This window comes from Pleurodeles waltl, chromosome 3_1 (genome assembly GCF_031143425.1).
Source record: "Pleurodeles waltl isolate 20211129_DDA chromosome 3_1, aPleWal1.hap1.20221129, whole genome shotgun sequence".
NCBI lineage: Eukaryota > Metazoa > Chordata > Amphibia > Caudata > Salamandridae > Pleurodeles > Pleurodeles waltl.
In genome coordinates, this window is record NC_090440.1 from 86,524,098 (window position 1) to 86,538,327 (window position 14,230).

Consider the following 14,230-nt stretch of genomic DNA (forward strand, 5'->3'; position numbering starts at 1 on the left):
CGCTGGCGCAGCGGGGAAACTCATAATAGCGCAAGCGGGCAAAAGACCGGAGTGTTGGTCTTCCGACCCAAAGAGTTTGGCGGGCGGCCTCTGCCGCCCATCAAACTCATAATGAGGCCCTAGATGTGGCAACGAGACAGGACACAGGGATAGGAAGGCAGGGCATCCACAATGGAACAGGAAAATAAAACACCCACCTACTGGGATGGGATAAATGTACACCAGCACTGGTACAAGTAAACCAGGACACCCATTACTAAGCTTGGGACAGACAACATCCAACATGGGAGAGGACACTCAAACCAAGACAGGCAGAAAAGGACAACCAAATTGGAATAGGGATATCCAGAGATAAAAACTCAGACAGGGAGGTGGAGCATCCACACTGGATAAGGAAACACAGAACATGCACAGTGGACCAGGTGAACACCCACACTGGGGCAGAGAGACACAAAACTGGGAGAGGAAGGAAGAATCACCCACACTGGCATATGTGTAGGTGAGCATCCACAAAGGGACAAAGAGTCAGAACCCACAATACGCAAGGGAGACACCGACACCCACATTGGCTCAGGGGACATAACCACCAACAATGAGACAAGAAAACAATAGCACTTTGTGATCTGCTCACTTTGGACTATTCTCTATCTCCTCTATTGACGTAATAACATCTTCCAATGTTTACCTCTGCATAACATCTCTTTAAGATTTTATTGTTAACTTATTTTTATTGCATGCTTCATAACACACTTCTCATGCTTCTGTGTGCTGAAAATAACAGAGTTTACTCTTACTTAAGTCATTGCTACTCAGCTTACCAATGTTGAATGGATGAATGGCGAAGTGGCATTGTCTTTTAACATAGAGCATTTAACTCTCTGATTCATCTTAGCAAATGTCCTTTCACCACAGACTACAAATGCTATGACAAGAGATCTTAATGGAGCAAGGACAGGCTAGATTGTACACCACCAGAACAGCAACATAAACACAGGACACCCGCCAAGACCAAACAGGTGGTCCATAGCACTTATGCATCAACTCAAAGACACCAACACCAATATGCATTAACTCACAGATACCAACACCCACGTTATTCCATCCATAGTATCTGATAACTCTGGCACACATACCACTTTACACACACAACCTGACATGACAGAAGCCCTCATCCCCCTTACTGATAAATGTACTAGGATAACAAAAAATTGTAAATAATTGCATTCAAACAATGGAAATACCAATACCTAAGCGTGAAACTTTAAAGCATTTTTGTAATTGCTGCAAACGAGTGACAAATGTACTTTCCGATGTTGCCCCTGAGAACTCGCATCTTTCAGGGTGCAAAAGAATAAAGCAGGTTACATTACTCAAGATGGGGAGGTTTTTAGGGTAGCAGAGTCAGATTGGAAAAGGGGGGTAAGGTACGCTGGAGACCTGAATTTAAAGAATTAATGGGTGGATAAAAGAGTGATAAGAGAAAGGAAACGAAGGAAAGAATGTGAAAGGGCAGTGATGCTTTGTTGCCTTACTAAGGTTCCAAAAGCTGGTCCCTCTTGGTGTCTCACCTCCACCATCACTCTTCGTTGCAGATAATTCTTTTTATCTCATCAAACAGAGAGTTAGTTCTACAGTTAGGAGAGGTTGTCCCTTAAGCTCTACAGGAAATTCTTGCACATCTATTAGTGCCACTGTCACAGGGCCAGTTGCCATTGTTTAGTTTGAGTAAGTCCCTTTCATCTCCTTATTGAAAAACATACCTTCTTTCCTTACTTGATAAATTCAGTGTGTCTTGAAAGAGGATCTTTACCTGCTCCCCATCCACCTGAACCTCTTTTCAGAATTTCCAGCAAGACACTTCCTTCTCTCTGTCTGTATGGGAAAAAGTGATTTGAGATACCTCTCAATGACACTCATCCCTAGCCTTCTGCCATCTCCCATAGTTTATAGATATAGGACTGATGGCAGGCTATTCAACCTGCGGAGGCTATAGGCCAAGACCAAGGATGAAGAGGACTCTGTGTGCGATTTCCTGTTTGCAGATGACTGCGCACTCAACGCTGCCACAGAGGCCCAGATGCAGCAGAGCATGAACCGTTTTTCCACTGCCTGCAGAAAGTTTGGCCTCACAATCAGGACCAAGAAGACTGAGGTCTTGCATCAGCCCGCAACAGAAGATGTATACGAAAGAACTATCACCGCTAAAGGAGAAATCCTGAAGGATGTTGACAAGCTTACACTTGGCAGCACACTCTCCACATCTATGAACATTGACGATAAGGTAGACACATGCTTCGCCAAGGCAAGGTGTGCATTTGGATGGTTGAGGGAGTTAGTGTGGGAGAGGAGAGGCATCAAACTGTCCACAAAGCTGAAGATGTATAACACAGTTGTACTGCCCACACTACTGTATGCCTGTGAAACAAGGTCTGTGTATGAGCGCCATGCTAAAAAGCTGAATTGCTTACACATGCACTGCTTAAGAAGGCTGCTGAAAATTACCTGGCAGTCAAAGTTCCAGACACAGATGTCCTCTCTCAAGCTGGTCTGCCAAGTATCTACACCCTGCTGAGGAGAGGCCACCTTGTACGTATGGCAGACATATGTCTCCCCAAGAGACGGTTCTATGGTAAAGGCAAATGAACACAAAGTGGGCAGAAAAAGGATACGCTGAAAGTCTTTCGGAAGAGCTTTGGCACTGACCCGGGCTCCTGGGAAATCCTAGCACAAGACCGCCTTGCCTGGCTAAGCTGTATCAACAAAGGCGCTACATCCTATGAGCAGAGCAGCATTGCACAGGCACAGAAGAAGCGAGAGCTGTGCAAATTCATAGCCAACTCTTGCCAACCAACCCAGCAGACCACTTCTGCCCGACGTGCGGCAGAGCTTTCCGAGACCGTATCTGACTGATCAGTCACAGCATGACATACCGTACCCAGTCGACCTCCTCAAATTGATGTCCTTGGTCATCGTCCACAATGACAGACGAATACCAGATTACTCATGCATTCGCCTCCATGATTGTGGGCCCCCTTCCCTAAAACTCTGCCTGCTCTGTCTTAGGCAGTGGCTTCTGCATATGTATCCACAGAGGAATCCCTCATGTGGCTCAAGCGCTCCTGGGATCCACACCTCGAAATAGGCACTCCCTTATCCCATTCCTTCATTTTCTGAGCATCTTAGAAGTGACTCTTAGGCTAGCAGCCTCTCTATGACTTATCTCTTTTACTCCTTTCACTTTAAAAGCAATGTCTCAAAACTCCAGGAGCACATCTGGAGTTTTCTTTTTTTCTGAATGAAGCCTTCTGGTCTCCTTGGTGCAGGACTGTCCAGCCAACTCCTGTTGATCCACCTTCTCAATTGTGCTGAATCTGAGTCTTTCAGAAGGTCAAGCTTAGAAAAAGGCAGTGCAATGTTTCAATCTTTTTTCCTAAACATTACCATTACACTAGACAAGAAGGACGAGAGCTCTCTTTGGGATGTCGGAGAGGGCCGTGGTTTAGCAAATGCGTTTTCATGCTTCCTATCTGAACTCTCCTAAGTGACATCAGGCTCAAGTTTTCCTTCTTGTTTTGTGTCTTCTCGTTGTGGTCTGGCATTCTGTGTAATATTCTGATGTCAAATCCTGGTACTGCGGGGTATTTTATTGTGTCTCTAATGCCAGTTAAATATGGTTCCAGGTTTGCAGTCTCAGCCCCTTGCCACGGTCTACATTGGGGCTCGATAAAGACTCAAGTATTCGTGGTAATCCCACCTTTTAGAATCAGTCCTAGGTCTCTTCATCATGGTGGCCCAAGGTTCCCTGATCAACTTTGCCCGCTGCCCCTTCCCAAGCCCCAAGGGTCCCTGATCAACTTTGCCCGCTGCTTCTGCTCCCAGTATTATCAAATTCCCCAGACATTTTAGGTTAACAGGTAGATAGAGCCTGCCCACACAGAAGCCATCCAATCTACCTGTGGCCATTGTCTCACAATTCGCCACAGCTGGTCTACAGCTGGTCTCACGAGGAGGACACTTCTTCCTCCAGCATTCTGCGCGGCCATGGAGAGTTGCTTCATAACATGATGCTTCATAAGAATCTATAGCAGTGGTTCCCAACCTTTTCACATCTGTGGACCCCCACTTTATCATTACTGGAACCCGGAGGCCCCCACTGAATCATTATTGGAATCCGGGGACCCCCTACTAAGCAATTACTGAAAGCTGGGGACCTAGGGCCAGATGTAGGAAACAAATAGCGAGTCGCAAACGGCAAAAATTGCCGTTTGCGACTCGCTATTCGCGTTTCCCAATGCAGAAATGCATATTGCGAGTCGGTACCGACTCGCAATATGCATTTCAGAATCGCAAATAGGAAGGGGTGTTCCCTTCCTATTTGCGATTCGGAGTCGCAGTTACCATCCACTTGAAGTGGATGGTAACCCACTCGCAAATTGGAAGGGGGCCCCATGGGACCCCTTCCACTTTGTGAATGGACCCACAAATATTTTTTCAGGGCAGGGAGTGGTTTCGTTTTTTTTTTTAAGTGCAGCTCGTTTTCCTTTAAGGAAAACGGGCTACACTTAAAAAAAAAAAAAAACTGCTTTATTGAAAGCAGTCACGAACATGGAGGTCTGCTGGCGATAGCAGGCCTCCATGTTTGCGAGTGCCTAGACTCGCTATGGGGCCGCAATTTGCGACCCACCTCATGAATATTAATGAGGTGGGTCATTGCGACCCCATAGCGAGTCGCAGACGGTGTCTACCACTGATCTATAGTCTTATGAAATAACACTCTGCGCTCACCATAAAAACAGGTTACTGCGAGGAGAGGCACCACCAATCAGTAATTTTCTCCATGTGCTCAAAGCTCATCACTGACCCGAAATTCTAAGATTTTTGATGTTTGCACTTTCCCCTCTTCTTTATGCCCTCCAACATTTTCAGGATGAAATAAATTAAAGGCAGAAACATAGCTTGTACTAACCTTATAGGAGTGAGACTGACACAGCCAGAGCACACAGATGCCTATCATGCTAACATACCACACACACATCATGCACCACACAAAACACACATTCACCCACACACACATACACCCACGACACCCAACTAATCCTCTCCCTCTCCAACGAACCTGACAAAGTCAGACACAACTTCCACAAAGGCATGGAGCAGTCGCCAACTGGATGAGATACAGCTGCCTACAACTCAACGCAAACAAGACAGAAGTACTCATCATGGGCCCTCAACCCACCGCATGGAATGGCTCTTGGTGGCCATCCAACCTCGGAAACCCGCCCACCCCTACCAGCCAAGCCTGCAACCTCAGAATCATCCTGGACTCCAACCTCAGCATGAACCAGCAAATCAACTCAGTCACCTCCACCTGCTTCGGCACCCTCTGCCTCCTACGCATGTCCTTCAAGTGGATCCCCCTCGAACAAAGAAAGACCGTAACACATGCCTTGATCACTAGCAGACTGGACTATGGCAACGCACTCTATGTCAGAATTAACAAGAAAGTCACCCGCAAGCTACAAAACATCCAGAACGCTGCCGCCAGACTGGTCCTCGACCTACCTTGACACTGCCACATCTCGCAACACCTGCGTACACTGCACTGGCTTCCCATAGAAAAAAGAATCACCTTCAAGATCCTAACTTACGCACACAAAGCCCTCCACAACACTGGACCAGCCTACCTGAACCATCGACTCAACCTACACATACCCCACAGGGCCCTATGCTCAACCCAGCTCTCTCTCCCAGAAGTACCCCGCATCAGGAAAACCAGAACAGGAGGACACTCCTTTTCCTACCTCACACCCACCGCCTGGAAAGCCCTTCCTCTCCACATCAGACAAACCACCTCCCTCCTCAGCTTCACGAAGGAACTGAAGACATGGCTTTTTCAATAACCACCTCTCTGGAATACGCTACTCTTCCCCCCTACCAGCGCCTTGAGACCCTAACGGGTGAGTAGTGTGCTTTACAAGCACTGATTGATTGATTGACCCACACGCACTATCACAACCACACACATGCACACACACACATGCCCATCAAGCAGTAGCACACATACAAAACAGAGTAGGAGCTATAGGAAATGGTAAACATGGTATATGAAGTGCTGTATTAAAGTAGTGCTTAATTTGAGCCAGTGGTTTCCAGTGCAGGGCAACAGCACTTATTTTTGTGGGCTGCCTCTTAGTTTTCTGTATCAGGCATTTACAGCAAGCAAAAGACACTAATGTGAAAGACAGAGGAAGAGAAAAACGAAAAGAGTCACAAAGGGAGAAAGCAGAAAGCTGCAAGGGTGAGCTGCAGGGGCAGGGAGTGGCAGTAAATGGATTAAAGAGGCTGAGATGGCTTTAGGATTACACTGCCTCAGAATTCGTTCTCGCACATTTAAATGCAGTAGCCGCGTGTGTTTCAAAGGAGAGCTTTGGGCACTGGCACATTTTTATTTACAAATTAAGCACTGGAATAAAGCATGTCATTATTATGAAATTGTTATAATTTTAACCTCAAATAAAGGTGTGTCCCCCTCATGATGAGAAATCGTTTGGCATGGTGTAGCCCAGTGGTTCCCAACCTGTGGCCTGGGGACCCTGGGGGTCCGCGAAGCCTCCTCAGGGGGTCCACGACTGCTTAGAAAATTACATAATGTTAACAGATTAGGTCCCCAGTTTACAGCAATGACTTAGTGGGGGGGTCCCCGGACTCAATAATGAGTTAGTGGGGGTACCCGGGTTCCAGTAATCATAAAGTGGGGGTCCACAGAAGTCAAAAGGTTGGGAATCACTGGTCAAGCCATTTACCTGCGTCCGGCACGCATTTTCTCTGTGTTGTGTGACACAGGTAGTAGCCATCACTGCCTTTCTGTATGAATTAAGCCTCCATAAAAGAAACTGTGTATGAGGAGTCATAAATCAAGCAACGTGTCACGAAGCAGTGCTAGAAGCTAATTATAGGCGCTGCACGGAAATGAAAAGATTCCAAGTGCACACCAGCTGAGGTGGGCGAGCCTTTGGGGAAATTATAAGATTTATTACATACTAGAGTGACAGCTGACTGACACTTCTCCGGCCCTCCAAGCCTTTCACAGGCACATTCCTGGCCCTGCAGCTCTTCATTTCCATATGGACGAGACTGCCTCTGCAACACTGACCAATTAGTGCGAGGAACACCGAGGCAGTAAAACATCCTGGGAAGTAGTATCTATCTATCTATCTATCTATCTATCTATCTATCTATCTATCTATCTATCTATCTATCTATCTATCTATCTATCTATCTATCTATCTATCTATCTATCTATCTATCCGTTTCTATATCTATCTATCTATCTATCTATCTATCTATCTATCTATCTGTCTATCTATCTATCTATCTATCTATCTATCTATCTATCTATCTATCTATCCGTCAGTTCCTGCATCTATCTATCTATCTATCTATCTATCTATCTATCTATCTATCTATCTATCTATCTATCTATCTATCTATCTATCTATCTATCTATCTATCTATCTATCTATCTATCTATCTATCTATCTAATCTATCTATCTATCTATCTATCCGTCAGTTCCTGCATCTATCTATCTATCTATCTATCTATCTATCTATCTATCTATCTATCTATCTATCTATCTATCTATCTATCTATCTATCTATCTATCTATCTATCTATCTATCTATCTATCTATCTATCAGTCAGTTTCTACATCTATCTATCTATCTATCTATCTATCTATCTATCTATCTATCTATCTATCTATCTATCTATCTATCTATCTATCTATCTATCCGTCAGTTCCTGCATCTATCTGTCTGTCTGTCTGTCTGTCTGTCTGTCTGTCTGTCTGTCTGTCTGTCTGTCTATCTGTCTGTCTGTCTATCTATCTATCTATCTATCTATCTATCTATCTATCTATCTATCTATCTATCTATCTATCTATCTATCTATCAGTCAGTTTCTACATCTATCTATCTATCTATCTATCTATCTATCTATCTATCTATCTATCTATCTATCTATCTATCTATCTATCTATCTATCTATCTATCTACACTCTCCATTCTCAATATACATGGATATATGGCACACCAATCCCCAATTCTGATGCCTACAAGTATAGCTGTAGATTTTACTTTTGCAAAGAGTACTTACAAATCAAGAAATTACAAAAGAATGGCAGATATTTGAAATTCACAAATTTACTGTCAAGGGCAGATTCGTTGCCATTTTAGGGTGGGCCTGCATTCAAGGGTAGATGAACAACCACTAAATCGTAAGAGGGCGGGTGGTTATTTAACTCTTGCAAGTCAGGTCCGTTTTTCTTCCCACCATGGAAATGTATGCCCATTACGCATGTCAGAGGGGGGTTTCTGTATACTTCCCATACACCCACTTTTAACGCGCTCTTATGAAATTGGATTTTCCACAGGAAACATATTTACATTGGTGCTAAACAAGGAATAACGTTAAATGTACAAATGCACAATCGTATTGGATTCATGACTTTCCACCTCATGGAAAGTGCTCATCAGACAGTTATCTAAATCCGAGTATTCAAGCAAGGCCACTGCTGTTTTAGATTGTTTTTGGAACGTTTGTGAATTCCATGAAAATTGGGAATTTTCAAATTGCAAGACCAAGTGTCTATAATGTTAACTTCAAATGCCAGAGAATCACAACTGTAGCTGTTTCTACCACATAAGTGTAACGTTTTTACCACTTTTCCCTCGGAACAATAGAAGGTAATTCTACAAATCTGATATTTTTTTGCTTGTAAAAGGATCCATTCATATGGGGCAAGATGCTTTCAGCTACCATGGAGCACCATATTGCATGAAGTTATTCCTGGTCATCAACCATCATAAAACTTATTAAACCAACTAGTCATTGCCCTGAACGCCCGTTGGGCTAGACATTTTAACTCCACATACCCACCTCTCCTAGTTTTAACCTGAAGGACACTCAACTTCCCCACACTGCCAATCAAAATGCCGATAACAAAATACCACTTACCATAAAAATGATGCTAACAAAATTGGTTAGATACGCTGGAAACCGATCCTTCCAGGTCAGTTTTTCTTTATCCGTCTAGAAAACAAAGGAATACCTTAAATCGGGTTACTGGTAGGCAGAAGCAACTACATTATATATATAAAAAAAAAACTAATGTAAAATCACAACTGAATCAAGGGAGTAAAAATATGGTAACAAAGTAGCAAGTAATAACGAAGTTTTTTTTCGGGCAAATATGTTATTTCGAAATAAGGCAGGAGACATACGCTTTTGTTAAAGGGATTTAACTATGGGATTTTGCCACTGTTATAATAATCTCTATTGACAACATATTTTTTATTTTATTTTCATTTTGGGGTACGTTGTTTTGTTCTGAAACGCACTTAATTTTTTTTATTTTTAATTAGTGCTAAAGCATGTGGGCAATTAGCATATTTCTCTATCACAGGATAGAAATGGGCAGGGTTTGGCATGTCCCACACTTTCACTATAATTTTGTTGAATTAGCAGTCTCTGAAAGTTTGCATCACATGGTCCATGGTCCTGGACACAGAGCCAGAGACGATGCAGGGAAAGATTCAGGGCACCAACTGTACTAGCCAAACCACCCCATGCTAAAGTTTTTAAAAAACTTTTTTAGTAAAAAAAAGGTATGACGAACAACATGATAATATTCACAACATATCCCAGTACGATGAAGTCACTACTCAAAAGCAAACATTACCAGTCAAGTGGAAAATGCACATGCGCACTGGACACCACATATGACCACACAGATGTTTCTAACAAAAAGAATCGTGCTACGTGACAATAACACATACAATCTACAAATCATGCCAAGCCATACATAAGCCATGCAGTGCTGTCAATACATCAAGCTACGTGGTTGCAAAAAAAATACATAATGGTTGCGAGTGAGGTTAAAAAAAACTCTACAGCCAAAATCTGTTGGAAAAAAGAGGTATCTACGTTGGGTTTCCACAAAAAACTCATAATTTGGGATTCTCCGAAAATTTGATGGAAAATGTACCAATTTCACACCAGCCATGGCTGTCTTAACTCTTTGCCTCCATTTGTTTGTCGTCTCCTCTGGCAAATTTCCACGCTTCTGATGGCAGTCAAAGGGAAACAAAGACAAAAGTACCACGCAATATAGGGTTATAAAGCATCGGCGGGGAAAAACACGCCAAATTAATAGATACATTGCTTGGTCAGTGCACACTGCCCTCTTAGCACGCAAGATCAATAATTGTAAAACTGCGGGGAGATTAAGACGTCTTTGTGGGGACACTTAGGGTAGCCATTAAGCCAAGGTCCAGGAAGTTGGCAGACATAAGCTTTAAATGAAATGAAGCATAGAGTTGCTTCATATCAAAGGCAAAGCAATACATGACAAGGAAACAGTCAAACAGCCACACAAGGGGAATCAGGCACACCTACAATTCTCTGTTTTTGCTATGTGCGATTTACAGACTTTTGTGCAATCTCTTACTTGGTTGTTCCATCCCAGCAGGCAGCAGGCTTGCACTGGAATATGCAGAGTGCGACTGACCCTGATCTGTTCTCTACATTTCTGCCACACATTTAATGCCCATCATGGACACTCAGACACTCCCCTTAAAGGCCAGAACAACTTTCTACTCTGTCATTGTGCCTCTTCTGCAACACTGTCCTATCACAATTATTTTTTCTGTTGGCAAAGTGCTTTGATGCCCGACAAAGGAGAAAATGGGAGCTGTGAAGCATATCCTTTCTCTCTGAAAATGTTCACCTGCTGTGGGAGTAGCAGGTTACTTACTGAAGACTAAATGATCAATTCTTGTCAAATCAGGGGAGAGGGGAGAAAAAATGAACAAATGGTGGAGGAGATAAGAATAGGTTGGCGATGACAGTTGTGCCTAGAGTTTCTTTTAAAATCGTTTTAAAAACGTGATATTGTTCAAAACAGAGGTTTGCTGAGCTCAGTGCATCTTTATGGGGGCTAGGGGCAGGAGGAGATGGGAGGCACTCAATCTAAATCTTCCCTTTCATTCTTCAGGTCACCAATCAAGTACAGAGCCATCATAGGTTGGCAGATGCTCTATTTAAATCCATGTTCTGCCTTTCAGTTGAGCAGGAGGTTAGAGGTGTGTTTTACTGTCAAGTTTAATTGATCTTCCAAAGCTGGTTTGAGTTTAGTTCAATGCTGCACCCCTATGATGTAGGTGTGCCTAACACAGGGCACAGCTGTGCACCTATCTTTTTATGTAGTCACACTTTCTAAAGCACACACATTTGTGCATGGCCTGCAAACAGTAAAACTGAGAATAGGATAGACACAATCTCTGAACGCTGCTCCCGATCTGTGCTGTTGGGAAGGCATGCAATAACTCAGAGAAATTCCGAGTTAAGTGCATGCACTTTAGAAAGTGCAATCACATACACAATGGCTTCAGCTGTGCCTTGAGTGAAAGCGCACCTTCAGGATATGGCCTCACGATTCTAAGCTGGAAAGCACATCTGGTTCAGTTCCCCGCTCCACGGACTTTTTTCAGTATTTAAGAGAGGAATTCTTCCCCTGTGACCGGTGTACAATCAACAAGTCAGTCCTGAATTGTCTTCTCTTTCTACTGCTCAACTGTCTAGTTCCCTCCCACTTGTTCTCCTGTTTTCTGCAGCTTTCTACAATGCCACTTCAAGTGTCTACTTTCGGACCGCAGGTCTTATTTTCTGCAGCTGTATTTCTGGGTCTCATACGCAGCTTTCTGCATATGTGCTTTCTTCACCCAGTCTCAGCTGAGAAGTTAACTGTTCTTGGTATGACATGGAATTCCCTGATGGCGTCAACTTCCAATGAAAAGAGCTTGCGAAGGGTTTGGGTAACAAACCACTATGCATCTTTGGTTTTGCAGTTTTTTTACAGCGTGAACCTGACATGTTTTTCTTTTCTAGGCACCAGGAGGTTAGGTGATGTCCCCAGAATCACATGATATTGAGCTGAGGCTGGGTGTTGAACCTGACTGCCCTTGTTCTAAATCCAGTTACATCTTCGCCTATTCCTAAATATCCAATCCTGCTTTTCACATCTTTATCTGACATAAATATTTCGTAAATAGGACAGAAGGGAAAAAAACATGACCGGGGAGTTCCAGTTGCACTCTGCAGTCTTTCACAATTGTACGATCTAATTTTTTCACTACGTACTATCACCTGAAATTGCGATCATATTCAATTTATTTTCCTCACAAGAACACATTAAAGTAATCCATACATGCATACGTTCCAGGTAAGAATAAGAACAAAATGATTCACTATTAGGCCAGATTCACAAATATGGGTGAGATTGGTTACTTCTAAGTAAACTGCTGAAATAACGCTATAACGAGGCGTAATTCATTGAGGACACTGGTTTAAGATGAAAATAGTGCACTTCATAAGGGGTATGCTCCTGAAGTCATGTTGGCAATGGCAAGGGATCCTCAGCTGAGATCTGCTGAAGGTCACAGTCACAAAGAAGGCCACAGCTAAGGGAGCAAGAAGTTATTAATGGAAAAATGGGAAAGTGAAACGGTTCAAGAAAATGGAGACGCCGGGTAAAGCGATATGATGGGCGTAATCATGAATCGCGATATTGTCTCAAGATTGTATTGTATCTGAACATTTCCTAAATGTAGAGGAGGGAAGCATGAGAAAGAAAGAGAAGTGGGTGATGTGAGCCTGAAACCAAGTGTCCAACATTGGTTCATGACTTAAGTCAAAGTACCATGAGATTAACAGGTTGGTCGCTGAGTGCAACCACACCTGTTACGGATACACCCTCAAGGCTGATTTAACAAACCTTTTTGTCTAACCATCAATTTCTGATGTCAGGCATCTTCCAAGAGTCGATCGGAAAGTTAGACTTGCTAATTTGACGCTTCTGGCAGGAGATATCAGGCTTAACCACCGGTCTAAATTGTTTGAGTGTGGGTAAATACATCTATGTTCATGTGAATCAGTACTCTCGTCTGCCATAATTGGAAGGGCACCGGAGAACTTTAGTTTGCGTTGGATGGTATTAAAAAAATCATTATAAAATTCTTCCTCTTGGCTATAGATCTAAAAGGTACTTTCCTGGCAAGCAATACCCGCCAGTCACGTCGCTAAATAACTTACCACCCGATGCACATAAATAAATTCAAACAAGGGACCTATTGGTGTATGAGATGCCCCGTCTCCATGTGACCACATTAACAGAGATATATTTCAATACTATATGACAGCACAGCTTAATGAACAAAGGCTGGCACTGCATGAAACAAGCTGCAAGGAGAGACCTGGCAATGCAGACTCTCAATATTTACTCTCATCATAAACACCTAAGTGGCCATTCACCCTCCAGTGCCTGACACAAAAATGGGAGGCACTTAAGAACTCATAAAAATACTGACAATCACAATGTTCATTAGGTTGCTGATGCCAACAATTTGAAGATGTGTGTTTTTTTACCATTTATTACTAAAAGGTTTTACAATATATCCCACTACAAATGGGCAGATCAGTTAGCATAATGTGGTTCCTAATGAAACTGTAAGTCAGAGCATGTGAACTCCATGTATAACAATGGTTTATCTTTGAGCACAAAAAAGGTATATTAAAGCCCTATTAATTTACAAGTTGATAAATATCGAGGAACCAGGGCAATTCAAGTATGCAGATGCAGTCAGCAGATGTTTCCTTTTTGGTTAACATTTACCTGTTTTGTGAACCCCAAGATAATACTGGGAAAGGAACAAACCTCAAGATCTCCAAACTGATGAATGACATCTTTGTAACCATTGTTAACTAGATCTGTCCAGAACGCAAGTCATCGTCAAGTTTGATTGACATAGCAAGATTTTGCCAGGCCTATCAAAAGCACAAATGCTAAAACTAGAGAGTGGCAGAACTAGGCTGCCCAGCTGTGCCTGAATCTAAAGAGGTTTGACCATAGCTTCCTGTCAATGAGTCCTTTCACTGTGTCCCAGATTCACTTGAAGGTACTTAGCTTTATACTCAACGCTATGTGTAACAAAGTCCAGCAGGGCTTCAAGAATATAGGCATAGAAAAGGTCCTTTCCAACGACCGGAAATCAAAACAGGCAATGCTAGATTGACAGAGTCGTACAAGATTGTAGAAACAGAACAGAGAGGTAAATGCATCAAGACATCATGGTCCTACTCTGGATCCAATCCAGGGACCTACAAACCTTTAC

The 14,230-nt window shown here is 43.0% G+C and overlaps 1 protein-coding gene across 3 annotated transcripts in view; it reads right to left on the reverse strand.

Moving 5' to 3' along the window:
* Nucleotides 1-14,230, reverse strand: part of ANO1 (anoctamin 1) — a 616,593-nt gene that overhangs the window by 68,429 nt on the left and 533,934 nt on the right. For 2 of the 3 annotated variants that reach the window (XM_069221898.1, XM_069221900.1), the window contains 2 exons: nucleotides 10,048-10,125; nucleotides 9,018-9,092 (listed from right to left, as the gene is read on the reverse strand). In XM_069221898.1, the coding sequence (XP_069077999.1) occupies nucleotides 9,018-9,092; nucleotides 10,048-10,125 (153 nt within the window). The remainder of the gene's footprint in view (nucleotides 1-9,017; nucleotides 9,093-10,047; nucleotides 10,126-14,230) is intronic. The other variant, XM_069221899.1, reaches the window with a different exon arrangement.